Source organism: Astyanax mexicanus, chromosome 4 (genome assembly GCF_023375975.1).
Source record: "Astyanax mexicanus isolate ESR-SI-001 chromosome 4, AstMex3_surface, whole genome shotgun sequence".
NCBI classification, from domain to species: Eukaryota; Metazoa; Chordata; class Actinopteri; order Characiformes; family Acestrorhamphidae; genus Astyanax; species Astyanax mexicanus.
In genome coordinates, this window is record NC_064411.1 from 29,342,969 (window position 1) to 29,359,856 (window position 16,888).

General features: G+C 37.0%; 1 protein-coding gene across 5 annotated transcripts in view; it reads left to right on the plus strand.

The window, feature by feature from the left end:
• The window catches only part of pfkpb (phosphofructokinase, platelet b), a 47,047-nt gene extending 30,484 nt beyond the window's left edge, over nucleotides 1–16,563 (plus strand). For all 5 annotated transcript variants that reach the window (XM_022679244.2, XM_022679246.2, XM_022679243.2 and 2 more), the window contains 6 exons: nucleotides 1,351–1,515; nucleotides 5,979–6,040; nucleotides 8,313–8,424; nucleotides 9,731–9,830; nucleotides 12,364–12,469; nucleotides 13,651–16,563. In XM_022679244.2, coding sequence (XP_022534965.2) covers nucleotides 1,351–1,515; nucleotides 5,979–6,040; nucleotides 8,313–8,424; nucleotides 9,731–9,830; nucleotides 12,364–12,469; nucleotides 13,651–13,819 — 714 coding nt within the window. In that variant the 3' untranslated portion in view covers nucleotides 13,820–16,563. The remainder of the gene's footprint in view (nucleotides 1–1,350; nucleotides 1,516–5,978; nucleotides 6,041–8,312; nucleotides 8,425–9,730; nucleotides 9,831–12,363; nucleotides 12,470–13,650) is intronic.
• Nucleotides 16,564–16,888: the final 325 nt, after the last annotated feature.

Here is a 16,888-nt window from a genome sequence, read left to right on the forward strand (position 1 = left end):
GATGTTCAAAGACAACTTGTTTCATTAAGTTTAGTATCAAGCTGGTTTTGTGTTAAATGTTTATGTTTTTCTTTATTTTTGATCATTCAGAACTGAGCACAGTGTAAAGCAAAGTGATCACGCATACATGCTGCATGTCTTTTTTGTGTGCAGTGGTCTATGCTCAGTGTTTGTTTGTGAGTGTGTTTATGTGCTTTATGTGCTGAGTGTTAAATTTTTGTTTATAAGAATTTAAAGCACTGAACTTTTAGTAAGATATATATTTTTGCTTACTAAAAATACATAAAGGAGATAAATTGAGTTTGTTAAATAGTATATGACCATAAAACGGTCGCCTATATTCATAATTTGCACCAGCAGATTCAGCATAATGTTAAAAGCTAACAGCATTGATTGCCTTTTCTATAAAAAAGATTTAAACATGCTGTCACATCATCTTAATTTACATACACTTAAAGCCATTAATATGTAATTTGAGTAGTTGTGTGTTTCAATTTGTCAAGAAAAGCACATAGACTTAAGATTGGTGCGATGTTGATGCACCTTTTACAATTGAAATTAAACATTTAAAGGGATAATATAATGCAAAACTCACTTTGCGTGCGTTTGGATTTCCATTTGGGTCTCAACTGCCCCTATAAACATCTATAAACACTCCAAGCTCCAAAAAAAAAATCTATCCATCCGTTTTCTGTGAATCAGTTGAAACATTTTGTTGTTAAGAATTATATGCTATATGCTATTTATGTTGTGACATCACAATAAGAAAAGGTGCCTTCAACCCCCACCAAAGCTCCACCCACTAGATCATTTGAAGATTTGCCATTTTATTCATTTTGCTTGAGAGCCTCAGACAGTACACAGCAGGGTTAGCCAGTAGACTTTTTCTGAGGGAGGGATCTATAGCTACTGTTTGTGACAAGTCAGCAGTTGAAGGAGATGTAAGTAATGCAAACTAACATTAACCTGTGGTAAACGCTCAGTGTAAAAATAGGACTTGGCCAGCAAACAGCTTATTTGCATAAAATGGACAAAGCCCTTAAACGGCTCATTCTGAAAGAGACTGGAACTGGTAAGAATAGAGCTGGTTTGATCTTCTTTATGTCAGAGTAATTTTTTTATATTTGTATTTTTATATTTTGTATGTTGCTGTATTTGACTAAACCACCAGAAAATCATATTGATACTGAATTAGGTGCTGAGTTTTATAAATTAGGCCCAAACAGTCTCAGTACTCAGTACAAACCTTTAAATATTCTCATGAACCTTTGAAATTTCCTTTGAAGTTTCTGTACTAACATAAATTTGTGTGTATCTGTGTGTGTGTGTGTGTGTGTGTGTGTGAGGCAGACATGTGATCGTATAAAGCAGTCTGCGAGTGGTACAAAGAGGCGTGTGTTCATCATTGAAACTATGGGTGGTTACTGTGGTTATCTGGCAACCGTGGGTGCGCTGGCTGCCGGAGCTGATGCTGCGTACATTTATGAAGAACCGTTTACTATCAGAGACCTGCAGGTGAGATCACAATTACAGTACATTTCATCCAGCCATAAAAAAAGTTTCTACCCCTTCCTTATGTCTTTTCTTATTGCCTTGTGTCTTTTCTTCTTTCTCTTAATTGTTTCAGGTTATTAAAATCTGTTTTCTCAGCATTTAGCATTAGCAACCTGACAACATTTAGCATTAGCAACCTCGCAACATTTAGTATAAGCAACCTCACAACATTTAGCATTAGCAACCTTACAACATTTAGCATTAGCAACCTGACAACATTTACCATTACCAACCTCACAACATTTAGCATTAGCAACCTTACAACATTTAGCATTAACAACCTCGCAACATTTAGTATAAGCAACCTCACAACATTTAGCATTAGCAACCTCACAACATTTAGCATTAGCAACCTTACAACATTTAGCATAAGCAACCTCACAACATTTACCATTAGCAACCTCACAACATTTAGCATTAGCAACCTCACAACATTTACCATTAACAACCTCACAACATTTAGCATTAGCAACCTCACAACATTTACCATTAACAACCTCACAACATCTAGCATTAGCAACTTCACAACATTTAGCATTAGCAACTTCACAACATTTAGCATTAGCAACCTCACAACATTTAGCATTAGCAACTTCACGACATTTAGCATTAGCAACCTCACGACATTTAGCATGAGAAACCTCACGACATTTAGCATTAGCAACCTCACGACATTTAGCATGAGCAACCTCACGACATTTAGCATGAGCAACCTCACGACATTTAGCATTAGCAACCTTACAACATTTAGCATGAGCAACCTCACAACATTTAGCATGAGCAACCTTACAACATTTGGCATGAGCAATCTCACAACATTTACCATTAGCAACCTCACAACATTTAGCATTAGCAACCTCACAACATTTACCATTAACAACCTCACAACATTTAGCATTAGCAACCTCACAACATTTACCATTAACAACCTCACAACATCTAGCATTAGCAACCTCACAACATTTAGCATTAGCAACTTCACAACATTTAGCATTAGCAACCTCACAACATTTAGCATTAGCAACTTCACGACATTTAGCATTAGCAACCTCACGACATTTACCATTAGCAACCTCACAACATTTAGCATTAGCAACCTCACAACATTTACCATTAACAACCTCACAACATTTAGCATTAGCAACCTCACAACATTTACCATTAACAACCTCACAACATCTAGCATTAGCAACCTCACAACATTTAGCATTAGCAACTTCACAACATTTAGCATTAGCAACCTCACAACATTTAGCATTAGCAACTTCACGACATTTAGCATTAGCAACCTCACGACATTTAGCATGAGAAACCTCACAATGTTTAGCATTAGCAACCTCACGACATTTAGCATTAGCAACCTCACAACATTTAGCATTAGCAACCTCACAACATTTAGCATTAGCAACCTCACGACATTTAGCATGAGAAACCTCACAACATTTAGCATTAGCAACCTCACGACATTTAGCATGAGCAACCTCACGACATTTAGCATGAGCAACCTCACGACATTTAGCATTAGCAACCTTACAACATTTAGCATGAGCAACCTCACAACATTTAGCATGAGCAACCTTACAACATTTGGCATGAGCAACCTCACAACATTTATCATTAGCAACCTCACAACATTTATCATTAGCAACCTCACAACATTTAGCATTAGCAACCTCACAACATTTAGCATTAGCAACCTCACAACATTTACCATTAACAACCTCACAACATTTACCATTAACAACCTCACAACATTTAGCATTAGCAACCTCACAACATTTACAATTAACAACCTCACAACATCTAGCATTAACAACCTCACAACATTTAGCATGAGCAACCTCACAACATTTAGCATGAGCAACCTCACAACATTTAGCATGAGCAACCTCACAACATTTAGCATGAGCAACCTCACAACATTTATCATTAGCAACCTCACACCATTTAGCATTAGCAACTTCACAACATTTAGCATTAGCAACCTCACAACATTTAGCATTAGCAACTTCACAACATTTAGCATTAGCAACCTCACGACATTTAGCATGAGCAACCTCACAACATTTAGCATTAGCAACCTTACAACATTTAGCATGAGCAACCTCACAACATTTAGCATGAGCAACCTCACAACATTTAGCATGAGCAACCTCACAACATTTGGCATGAGCAACCTTACAATATTTAGCATTAGCAATCATACAACATTTAGCGTTAGCAATCTTACAACATTTAGCATTAGCAACCTTACAACATTTAGCATTAGCAATCTTACAACATTTAGCATTAGCAACCTTACAACATTTAGCATTAGCAACCTTACAACATTTACCATTAGCAACCTCACAACATTTAGCATTAGCAACCTCGCAACATTTAACATTAGCAACCTCACAACATTTAGCATTAGCAACCTCACAACATTTAGCATTAGCAACCTCGCAACATTTAACATTAGCAACCTCACAACATTTAGCATTAGCAACCTCACAACATTTAGCTTGAGCAACCTCACATCATTTAGCATTAGCAACCTCACAACATTTAGCATTAGCAACCTCACAACATTTAGCATTAGCAACCTCGCAACATTTAACATTAGCAACCTCACAACATTTAGCATTAGCAACCTTACAACGTTTAGCATGAGCAACCTCACAACATGTAGCATAAGCAACCTCACAACATTTAGCATTAGCAACCTCACAGCATTTACCATTAGAAGTCTCTGTGCTTACCTGGTGATATGCACTCTATACAGACCCCTAAGATTCCTGCATTGCCACATCTGATTCAGTGATTGGGCCACATTGAATTGAAACACAGAGATTAATGAACATACAGTTAGGTCCATAAATATTTGGATAGTGACACAATCTTCATAATTTGGGCTCTACATGCCTTTTAGAGTGGATTGGAAATAAAGCAAATAAGATGCAGTTGAAAAGTAAACTTGTAGAGGCTCAAAAGTAAAAAAAAAAATATATATATATATATATATATATATATATACCATAAATAAAATGTTTTTAACACTTTGTTTAAGTCTGTAAATCATAAATATTACCAAACACTGGGTGTCATCCGTTATGATGTTTACCAGGCCTTTACTGCAATTGTTGCTGAAGATGCTGCTTGAAATGCTGCTTGATTAGGTTCAGATCTAGCGATTGACTCGACCACTGCAGAATATTCCACTTTGTCCCTCAGACTTTATGTGTGGGATGGATCTGTACCTACTGACTGTGGCAAGTCAGCAGATAAAGGAGCTCACAGGCACCTGGTGCTGATTGACATCTACCCTCCCAGAAAGAGTAAGGTTAGTTGTGCTCTCTCAGGGCTCTGGAAACTGATGGCAAGCCGCATAAACAGGATTTGAACCGGGGAAGAAGAAAAATCTTAGGCAGTATAATAGGGTTTTAGCACCTGCAGTGATTGGACCCCTTATTTTTCAGCATTTCTGTGTCTGATTCAGTAAGTGTGCCCCTTGGGATCTGGCATACATAAACAATTTTAATTAATTTTATTGAAACAGAGAGATTAATAAACACAGTAGAGTTATTAGATACAGTATTATTTAGGGTTACAAAAAAAACAAGATCATGCTGGATTTCATCTGTTCTCTCTCTCTCTCTCTCTCTCTCTCTCTCTTTGTCTCTCTCTCTTTTACTCACCTCCTGCGTTTGGACAGGTGATTCGTCCATTGCCTGGCCTCAAATCAGTGTGTGTCTATATTAGGATGCAGGAGCTGACCTAGATACATACAAACATGTACACACACACATACAAATACACACACACACATACAAACACACACACACACACACACAGCAGTATGATTATTCCAAGTAGTTAATCTAATCTGTGATTAAAGATGTTATTGCTATGGGAGGAGTGTTGCAAATAGGGGAGCTGTCCCACACACACACACACACACACACACACACACAAACCAACAACAACAACAGCTCACACAAAGCCATGACCTATGGCAAATACATATTTAGATATTCTATATTCTGTATATAATAAGGTGTTAATATAAAAAAAGGAATCTGTTTAATACAGTGATGACTTTCAGGGTTAAATAATAATAGCGCCCCCTGCTTCAGGGTGATTTAATGGCGTTGTCCCCTAGCCTGTTCTCTTCGTTCTGCTTCTCTTGCTCCAAAGTTGGTATATTTAGCACAGTGGACTATTTCAGGAGTTTACGGCAGAGAGAGAGCGAGAGACATAGAGACATAGAGGAAGAGAGAGAAAGAGGGAGAGGGAGGAGAAAAAAAATTGAGGGGAGGCAGAGAAAGAGAGAGAGAGATAAAGAGAGAGAGAGATATGGCTGTAGAGGTAGAGAGAGTTTGTGGTGGGATGGGGTGGGGCGGTGTGACGTTAAAGTGCGAGTTTTTAATAACTGCCTTTTCCAGACCAACGTAGAGCATTTGACGGAGAAGATGAAGACCGGCATCCAGAGAGGCCTAGTACTGAGGTACCTGACACACACACACACACACACACACACACTTATATATGCATGGTTATAGTGTTTTTTTTATTGTTGTTGTTTAGGGTAACATTTACTAAGGCTACATAAACTCTGCATACGCTCTTCTTGTAAACTGTCCCAAAACACTCACACAGTGTTATTTATAATAACAAATGATGAAAAGATAAAAAGACATCAGCCCATGACAACTGATGCTTGTGAAAAGACGTAATTTGTTCTGTAGGTTTCTGTAGATGTGCCAAGTGTAGAATTGTCAGGAGGTTTTACAATTTCTCCACATCTGGAAACAAATAAGACATCGCTTAAAAATGATAAGTTTCTTTGATTTTACCAAATTGAACCTCTGGAATATAATCAAGAGGAAGATTGAAGATCACAATCCATCAATCCAAGCTTAACTGCTTGAGTCTTTGCACCAGGAGTGGCATGAAGTTATCCAAAAGCAGTGTGTAAGACTGGGGGAGGAGAACATGCCAAGCTGCATGAAAACTGTGATTAAAAACCAGGGATATTTCTGAACTCCAAAATTTATGAATATGAACTTGTCTTCTTTGCATTATTTGAGGTCTGAAAGATCTGCATCGTAGGCTACTTTTGGGTAGTGTACCTTGGTGTACCTTGGTGAGAAATCGTTGACTGTAAGACATTTTGCCCAGTTGACAGGGAGCACATCATTAGACTGGGAGAAGCAGGCTCTAGCCGTCGCCAGCAATCCTCGCCTTTGTTTACAGTGATACTGTGTGTTTGCTATCGTAACGGCGGGAAAAGTATACGTTGCGCTGCTCGAAACAAACAAAAGGCATGAACTAATTCTCTTTATTAACCATGGCTGTGTTTTGGGCGTTACATAAAATAAACCAATCAGTGTGTCACTTGCCATTTTCTTTAAGAGCCAGGTGCGCTCTGACTTTGGCGGATCGCTATTTGAACTGTGCACTTACCTGAACATGTAACATTTAAAGGAACAGCAAGAATCATCCAAATATCCCCAAAGTGACCATAAAAGACAGGAAAGTCCTGAACAGCGATCAGCTTCAGATTTTTCCATGCTTCTCTGGAATGCTTGAAAACGGAACTAAAATGTTTTGAAACACTGCACTATGAACACATATCAGGAAAACACCTGCTCTCTTATTGGATAGACGCATTGCGTTGGATGGATTTATTTGCATAAAATTCACCTCGGCTCAACTTTCGCATCACATCCCCCGAACTCAAAGCATCTGTTTCTTATTGAAAAGGAATGGGATACATTACAGTTCATTGTCGTAACAGAGCAGTGTACAGGGGTTGGACAGTGAAACTGAAACACCTGTCATTTTAGTGTGGGAGGTTTCATGGCTAAATTGGAGCAGCCTGGTGGTCAATCTTCATTAACTGCACATTGCACCAGTAAGAGCAGAGTGTGAAGGTTCAATTAGCAGGGTAAGAGCACAGTTCTGCTCAAAATATTTCAATGCACACAACATTATGCGTGACATACCAGAGTTCAAAAGAGGAAAAATTGTTGGTGCACGTCTTGCTGGCGCATCTGTGACCAAGACAGCAAGTCTTTGTGATGTATCACCACGGTATCCAGGGCAACATCAGCATACCACCAAGAAGGACCAACCACATCCAACAGGATTAACTGTGGACGCTGTAAGAGGAAGCTTTCTAAAAGGGATGTTCAGGTGCTAACCCAGATTGTATCCAAAAAACATAAAACCACGGCTGATCAAATCACGGCAGAATTCAGTGTGCACCTCAACCCTCCTGTTTCCACCAGAACTGTCCGTCACCACAATAAATTATTGTGGTCTAAAAGCAGGTGTTTCAGTTTCATTGTCCAACCCCTGTATGTCTCGGTTAGATTGCAATGCTTCCTTGGCCTGTCTGGTTGCCAGATCTATTGCAACATCATCAGTAGGTAAATGTGCAGCAGGATGCCATACAAAAAAACTGTGTACCTCCATACTCCTACTACCGTACCTCATCTTACTTTATCCAGGCTAGTGGTGCCCAACATTGTACAGTTTTCCTCAGTAAACTTATCATTTCTCTATATTATTGTAATCACTTACACATATCATCATTACATGACGCATGGTCATTTATTTGCTTTTTTGTTGTGTGGCTTTAGGAATCCTGTAAATCAGAACGGTGTTAGGTTTATATTCATTAGATGTTATGAATGATTAATATGTTAGATCATAATGAACCAATAATGTTTGTGGCCTCTCTCAATGTGAGTCTGTGTCTGTTCCTATTGTAGGAACGAGAGCTGTAATGAGAACTTCACTACAGACTTTATCTACCAGCTTTACTCAGAAGAGGGCAAAGGAGTGTTTGACTGCAGGAAGAATGTTCTAGGACACATGCAGCAGGTACACACACACACACACACACACACACACATTTAGTATCTCTCACAAGTGCTGTCTCTAACACACACAAAGTCTACATTCAAATTACAAGCTACATTGCTCAAATCCGATTAGAATTTTTTTGCAGCCATTTCACACAGCCATGAAAAAGTCAGATTTGAGCCACATTGAGCAAAACATCAGATTTGGGTCACTTCAGCCTGGTAATGTGAACGTAGCCAACAAGCATGAACAGTAATTCTATGACTAGCAATATGAATAGTGTTTTTTTTTACATTTTGCCACCTTTCAACCACAAACTTATATGTATATGATTTTATGTATGAGATTTTTTAGTAGCACATAATTGTAAAGTGGAACAAAAATAATACGTTTTTTTTTAAACAAATAAAAAATCTGAAAGGTATTAATCCCACTTTACTCTGAATCCCTTAAATAATAAAATCCAGTGCAATCAATTGCCTTCAGAAGTCACTGAATTACTTCTGAATTACTTAATCCCAAGCTTTAAGCATCCCAACAAGCACGGTTTAATCCATCATCTAAAAATAGAAATAGAATTTTTCACCTGCGAACATACCAAGACATTCATCCAAACTTACAGATCAAGCAAGGAGAGCACTCTGGTCAGATGAGAGCAAAGTTGAACTTTTTGGTCTGAATGCAAAGCGCTATGTGTGCTGGAAATGTAACACTGCTCATCACCCTGAACACACCTGAACTCTACTGTGAAACATGGTGGTGGCAGCATCATGCTGTGGGGATGCTTTACTTCAGCAAGGACAGCTTAGTTAGTCAGAGATGATGAAAAGATGGATGGAGATAAATACAGGGCAATCCTGGAAGAAAACCTGTTGGATTCTGCAAAAGGAGATTCACCTTCCAGCAAGACAGTGACCTTAAACATACAGCCAGAGCTACAGTGGAATGATTTAGCTCAAAGAATATTCATGTGTTAGAATGACCCAATTAAAATACTGATCTAAATCTAATTGAGATTCTGTGGCAAGACATGAAAATTACTTTTAACAGACGCTCTCTATCCAATCTGGCCGAGCTTGAGCTGTTTTATAAAGAAGAATGAGGCAAAAATCTCAGTCTCTAGATGCGCGAAGCTGGTAGAGACAAACTCCAAAAGACTTGCAGCTGTAATTAAAAAGGTGAAGCGTGGTACAATTATATATTGTTTATGTTTCAGGACTATTTTTTTAAATAACCAGAATTTTGTAAGAAATTGAATGATGCACTGAATCAGTGTTGCGATGTCGGAAATATGCTAGTGATTTAATTTATTCGTGTGTTTCAGGGAGGAGCTCCATCTCCATTTGACAGGAATTTTGGGACAAAGATTGCAGCGAAAGCTATACAGTGGATCTCCAAGAAACTAAAGGAGTTCTATGTAGAGGGTACATATATTTACTTACCTACACACACATACTATCAGTCAAAATGTCCGGGAAAACATTGCACTGACTTTAGACTTGATATTAAACACAGTGGATCAACAGCAACAGATGACATGTCTCTCCAAACCATCACTGATCATCAAGCAGTAGACCTCAAGCAGTTTGGACTGTGTGTCTCTCCACTCTTCCTCCAGACTCTAATCCTTTGATTTCCAAATGAAATGTAAAATTTACTGATGATCAGTGATGGTTTGGAGAGACATGCTGATCATCTGCTGGTGTTGATCCACTGTGTTTTATTATCAAGTCTAAAGTCAGGTCAGTGTTTTCCCACAAAATCCTACAGCACTTCATGCTTCCCTCTGTTTACTTCAACATTTATGGAGATGTGAATTTCATTTTCCAGCAGGATTTGACACACTGCCAAGAGTACCAATTGGTCTTATATAATATTCAAATTTTCTAAGACAAGAAAAGCTTAAAATAGAGCTTAAAATAAATCACTCTGTGTTTAATACATCTATATAATATATAAGTTTCACAATGTGGGAAAACCTGACAAAGATTGTGATTTAATTTCTTTTCTTTTCTTTTTTGATTTTCCCTCTCTTAAATGTACTGACATGGATTTTAGACCAAGGTAAATCTCTTATTTAATTTTTATACAGTAATATGTTTGGTGACATATAATAGCATACAGTAGCTTTGTCTGGGTTTTCAGATTTAATAAGAAATCCCCTCTTTTGCCCTTTTGAGTGAGTCAGTCTACATAGAGACATAACAATGCTTGATTACACTTCACAATATGGGTCAAAATAACAGTAATAAACAGTTGTTATAAACAAAAATGTCTCAACTAATAATTAGTTGACACTAGTCAAGACATTATTAAACATTATTACATTCAATGCTTGAAAATGTTGTAAACAATAACTAATTCAGCCATTAGTTAAGTAAGCAATAATACACCTGAGGTTCGTTCTATAACGTTCTATATGTCATTTTGGCACTGCTGTGATGCGATCATAGATTAGCACAGCAGTGCCAATATTACACGTTATAGAACGAACCTCGGGTGTATTATTGGGAGTATACCACAGTTCCATTATCGCTGTTTATTGAAAGATTTTGAGTTAAAGAGGATGAGAGAAAATATGATCTGTTTGGTAATAATAATTAAAATAGTTTGGCACTGTTTGGTTTGTGAGAGCTGCATCGTTGTTAGTTTACCTGTATGTGGCGGAGTAATAATTGCCTCTCAGCCAATCACAGTACTAGTGTCCGTTTTTGTAGATAAATTCAGTGTCCTCCATAACATCTACAACTTTTTTTTGTTTTTTAAATTTCTAAACAAACCAGTCAGACATGACTAAAGTACAGATTACAGACTTCCATCAGTGATAAAGGCATCCCAGTGATGCAGTATGTGTAGAGATGATTTAGATGCTTTGGATCATGGGTAGTCCACGTATTCCTCTTGCCACCATAAAGGCTAAACTTGGTCTTATTTGTATCTTTATGCAGACTGCATTTATGCAATATGCATCTTGCAGTGTAGCTTCTGGGTTTCTGTTGGATTTAAAAGTCTTCTGTAGATACTAATCTGCAACAAAAACAAATCTGCCTTTTGAAGAACATTTCTGAAGAATAAGAGTAAAGGTCTTCCTATGGAAACAAGACTAGTTATCTTGTAGTGAATTAAAAATGTATGCAAATACCCTTAAATTATTGTACTAAGCACACTATCAATGAGCGTCTATTTTCATACATAAGCCGCACCAGATTTTACTGGTTTCCTTAATAATTTAGCAGATCTTGCTACTGAGTGATGGTGGTAGGGGTAACTAAAAGCTAATCTAAGTATACAGAACTGTAATTCTATAAAAAGCATTTTCTATTAAAACGAGTGCTAGATGTTAATCTACACAGATTTCTCTCCTGAAACTGTTTATTTGGGTGAGTAAAGAGCTTCCGTTTATTTACAGTAAGCTTAGATTTCCAGATTTTCACTAAGTCTGGGTGTAGCAGCAGTAACATTAACATTAGCATTAGCGGAATACCCGACGTAGCTTGTTTTAACATGGTAAACATGGAGACTACAGTCTGATATACTCACCTCTGTACGGCAAAAAACTAGCACTAAGCGCAGTTAGCAGCTTGTGCTAATACTGCTCCAGTGTCAGTGCTGGAGAGCTAAACTGAAACTTCTGTGTAAAGCTGTACTTCATCATAGAGTGGATTTAATGCTTCTTACTACCTGCCTGGTAAAATTCATACATAAGATGCACTGTTGATTTTTGGAAAAAATGTAATTATTTTTAATTGCATTATATTATAGTGCAAAAAATACGGTAATATCTGGATTGTGTGCTTTCTGCATGTCTGATTGATTTGAAAGTGTACACTGCAATGGAGAGGGTGTTTATTTTACAAACATTATGGCGACACTGGCCTGTTTGTAAGCTTGGCTGTTGGTTTGTAATATTTCTATGTGTGTGTGTGTGTGTGTGTGTGTGTGTGTGTGTGTGTGCAGGGCGTGTATTTGCCAACACTGAGGACTCTGCATGTTTACTGGGAATGCGGCGTAGAGCTTTGGTCTTCCAGCCTGTGACAGAGCTAAAAGAAGAGAGTGACTTTGTGTAAGAAAACAAATACACACACACACACACACACACACACAGTGATGGGGGGAAAAAAGTATTTTTCCCCTACAAATTTCTTTTGGCTTTTTCAGATTAACAAACATATTTTACTATTAGACAAAGATAACCTGAGTAAATAAAAAAAGCACTTTTAAAATGATCATTTCATTTATTAGGGGAACAAATCTATACAAACTATCCTTGTCCAATGTGAAAAATATTTGCCCTCTAAATCAAATAACTTAGTTGTGCCACCCAACCTGCCAACGAGTCTTTCACATCTCTGTGGAGGAATTTAGTTCCACTGGAACCATTTTCAACCAGTCTTTTTCTTATTATTGAATCATTAACACTGATCTGTTTTTGAATATCTTTAGATTGGGGTAAAATAATGTGCTGCATTTTGAGATTTTTTATCTGCTTCATGTTGTGAAACAGGTTCTATTTAAGTGATTTCTTGATTCTACAGGTCTGGCTGTAATCAGTCCTCGTTGTGGTTAGTAGTGAAATTAAATCAGTTAATTTATGGGGTAGTTACTTTTTCACAAATGGCTGGTTTTGGATTGGTTTGGATATTTTCTTCCGTTAATAAATTAAATTATCATTTAAGAAGTGCTTTTTATATTTACTCAGGTTATACTTGTCAAATATTGAAGTTTGATAATCTAAAAAAATGTATGGTAAAGTATGACAAAAATGCAAAACAAAAGAAATCTTCAAGGGAGCAAATACTTTTTTACAGAAATGTATATTCTATGTTCTACTGGGAATAAATATTCAAAGATTCAACATGCCAAGATGCATGAAAACTGTGATTAAAAACCAGGGTTATTCCACCAAATATTGATTTCTTTATGGAGATGAACTTGTTTTTTGCATTATTTAAGGGCTGAAAGCTCTGCATCTTTTTTGTAATTTTTCTGCAAATAAATGCTCTAAATGACAATATTTTGGGGGGGAATTTGGGAGAAATGTGGTCAGTAGTTTATAGAATAAAACAACAATGTTTATTTTATTCAGACATAAACCTATAAATAGCAAAATCTTAGAAACTGATGTAGAAACTGAAGTGCTCTCTTCATTTTTTCCAGAGTTGTATTGTGATGTAGGATTTAGGCTAAATAACTTACAGTATTTTGGTTAATTTTCTTATTAATTAAACATTATTGTTTTCACAGGCACAGGATCCCTAAGGAGCAGTGGTGGCTGAAGCTCCGCCCTCTCATGAAGATTCTGGCCAAGTACAAGACCAGCTACGACGTGTCTGACTCCGGCCAGATGGAGCACGTGTTTGGTCTGAGGACCAAAGAGGAAAATGAGGTGGCCAAAGAGGCAGAGGAAGAGTGAGAGAAGAAAAGAGAGAGAAAGAGAGAGAGAGAGAATGTGAGGAGAATGTACTTTGTGAACATGAACATACATAGCAATTTCACAGCAATGTATTGTTGAGTGCGTAGGTGTAGTTTTGCCTCCTGAATACCTCCAGTCAGACCCTGCTGCCACTGATGTACTGCCGCGGAAATCCTCTTCACTTACACCAGTTAAAGCTTAGAGTGCAGGGGTGGACAGTGTACCAGATCTTTACTTGAATAAAGGTAGATTAATGGGCTGTGCTAGACCTTGTCTGAGATAATTAAGTCGTAAGTTACAATAGATAATATTATCAGAACTAAATAATACCTCAAAATACAGAATCAGTTTTGTGCATTTTAGATTAAATACTAAATTCATTCAAACTATGAAGAAAAACATATGGAAAAACAATTATTTAGTAAAAAATTTTTTTTACTAAATAATATGTTTTATATTTTAGCTCATCTTGCTAAAATGTCTTTCAGTTAACAGCTGTGCTGAACCCATCAAGAGTTAATTAATGTGTTTGAGAGCATCAGTTGTAAAGTTGTGAAGAGGTAGAGTTACAGGAATACATTGAATAACTCTATTTGAATAATGTTCTAATACATATTATGGTAAGAACTAAGTAAAGTAAAAAATACTGAAATGAAATGAAGGTCTGACAATCTGAAAAACGCCAAGAACGTCAAGAAAGTATCCTTAAGTGCAGTCGCAAAGACCATGAAAAACAATATGATGAAACTGGCTCTCATCAGGACCGCCCCAGGAAAGTAAGAGCAAGAGTTTCCTCTGTTACACAGGATAAGATATCAGAGTTACCAGCCTCAGAAACCACAAGTTAACAGTTCCCCAGATAAGAGTCATTATTAATGAGTATTATTTTAATTTGTTTTACACTTACTTAAGTTCATACATGATTTGTTATGTGTTCCTTTATAGTCTGGATCACCTCAGTATTTATTTACAATGCAGGAAAAAAAAGCCTTTTGACTGGTACGGTAGTACCAGTGACAAACTTATAAATAAATGAATTCTACGCTACTAAGTAAAAATCTCAGATATTGTGTAAGGTTAGTTGTTATTAAGGATTGGCCTGTGACAATAATTTTTTTATCAACATATAATTCCATATATTGACGTAAATAACCACAAACATTCTTCTTGACCTTAATATTTCCCATTTTGTTTTTAATAGGATATTAAAAGATATATACAGCTCTGGAAAAAAGAGACTACTTAAATATGATGAGTTTCTTTGATTTTTGATTTTACCAAACTGAAACCTTTGCACCAGGAGAGCATTAAGTTATCCAATTATAGCCCAGTTTCACAGTTATAGCCCACTCGCACATTTGTGTAATGTAACCTACTGAAAGACGTTCGCTGAGCCATCGCTGACTGATCTTCAATGAGTCGAAGATGCCCAGCAAATATTTGTCATGCTAGATATCTGACCCAGTCGGTGACTTGGAGCCAGGAAAAGCAGCTACCCACAGCCAATAGGATCCCAGAAAGAGAGAACCACGGGTCCAAAACACCTCCTGCATTACCAGAGCTGTTTATAGAGAGTCTGACCACTTTCTGTCCCCCTGTTAGATCAGTAAATGACTGTTAAACTCTAGAGGAAGCCCGTGAATAAGTCCTCTATGAATGGGAGTGAATGGAGATAAAAGATAAAGTAGTTAAAAGATAAAAACTTAAATTTGAGTATTCCTTTAATTTTAGAAAGTAGAATAATGTGTTTTACTAAAAAAGCAAAAAAGCATGCCTGCATTTTTCCATTTTTCTACAGTAAACAAGTTTTTCACACTAAAGACGCTGCATCTCTGCTACTGTGAGCTGTTTGGTTGGCGAGCTGATGCTGGAGATGGTTTATGACTTTAAAAAAAGTCAAAAAAGAGAGTTGTGAGGTGAATCAGCTGTTTCCCACAGTGAGAAAATCGTGTAATTTGTGAATTGTGATTCGCCGATCAGTCATTTAGTGTGAAAATCTCAGCAACTGAAGTACTCACAATCACAGCACAACCAGCCATGTAGTGTGAACTGCTAAAAAACTGTTGACTGACGACTGAAAAAGTCATGTAGTGTGAACATTAGTGGCATTAGTGTTGAGAGCATGTATATGTGAACTGGTATAAGTCATAATGAGTAGGTGGGTTAATTGGCTAAATTTAAATGAATAAATATATCAATAAATACTGTTAAATAACTTTAAAAAGGATTAATATATAATATATTCAGGTTCATTGTTTTTTTTTATGTATATCATTTTACTCAAGTAAAGAAGGATTGTACATTCTCCACCCCTGCATGTGAATTAGTTAAGCTCCGCCCCTGAACACACCTGCAGGTGTAGCATAAATGTTGTTTTTCCTTGTAGGAAAAAAGGGTAAATTGTCTGTGTGAAGAAACGATCAGTAGTAAGTCTGCTGCTTTTCTCTGTGAAGTCGTGTGTGTGGGTTTAGGTGTGTAATTTGCACAGACTGCGGTCCAGTTTCCCCCTGCACTTTGATATTTGTGTGGTGTTGCGTTAAAACTGTGTCGAGTCGGCCTGAATCCGTGTGCTAGTGCTCTGCACCAAAGCTGGACTTTACATGTGCGTCAATAGCTGTTTACTGTCTTTTTGTTGTGAGATGATGGTATATTGATATTGCTGCTATCATAAAATAATTATAAACATGATTTATCATTTATTTATTATTATCAGGAAAATACAATCAGTGCTGGGCAAAGCAGCAAGCAGCACAGCAAGCTACGCTACCAATTATTTAAGAAAACACGTGCTAGCGTTAGCTTGGAAGCTATTAAATAAGGTTTTGGTTTTTTTTGCACAATTGCAAAGGGTGCACAATATTCCTTCATATTTAGGGATTTTTGGCAATTTAACATTTTGAAATACCAAAAAAGGACTACAATATTTGAACTCATATTGTACAGACTGTGTACAGAGCTTCTGAACTCAAGATCAGAAAAAAACAACAAAAAAAAACAGGATGTCACTGTCCTGTTCTCAACAATCAGCAAGTAATACAGCTCAGAAAAATAGTTAGCTCTGCTATTATT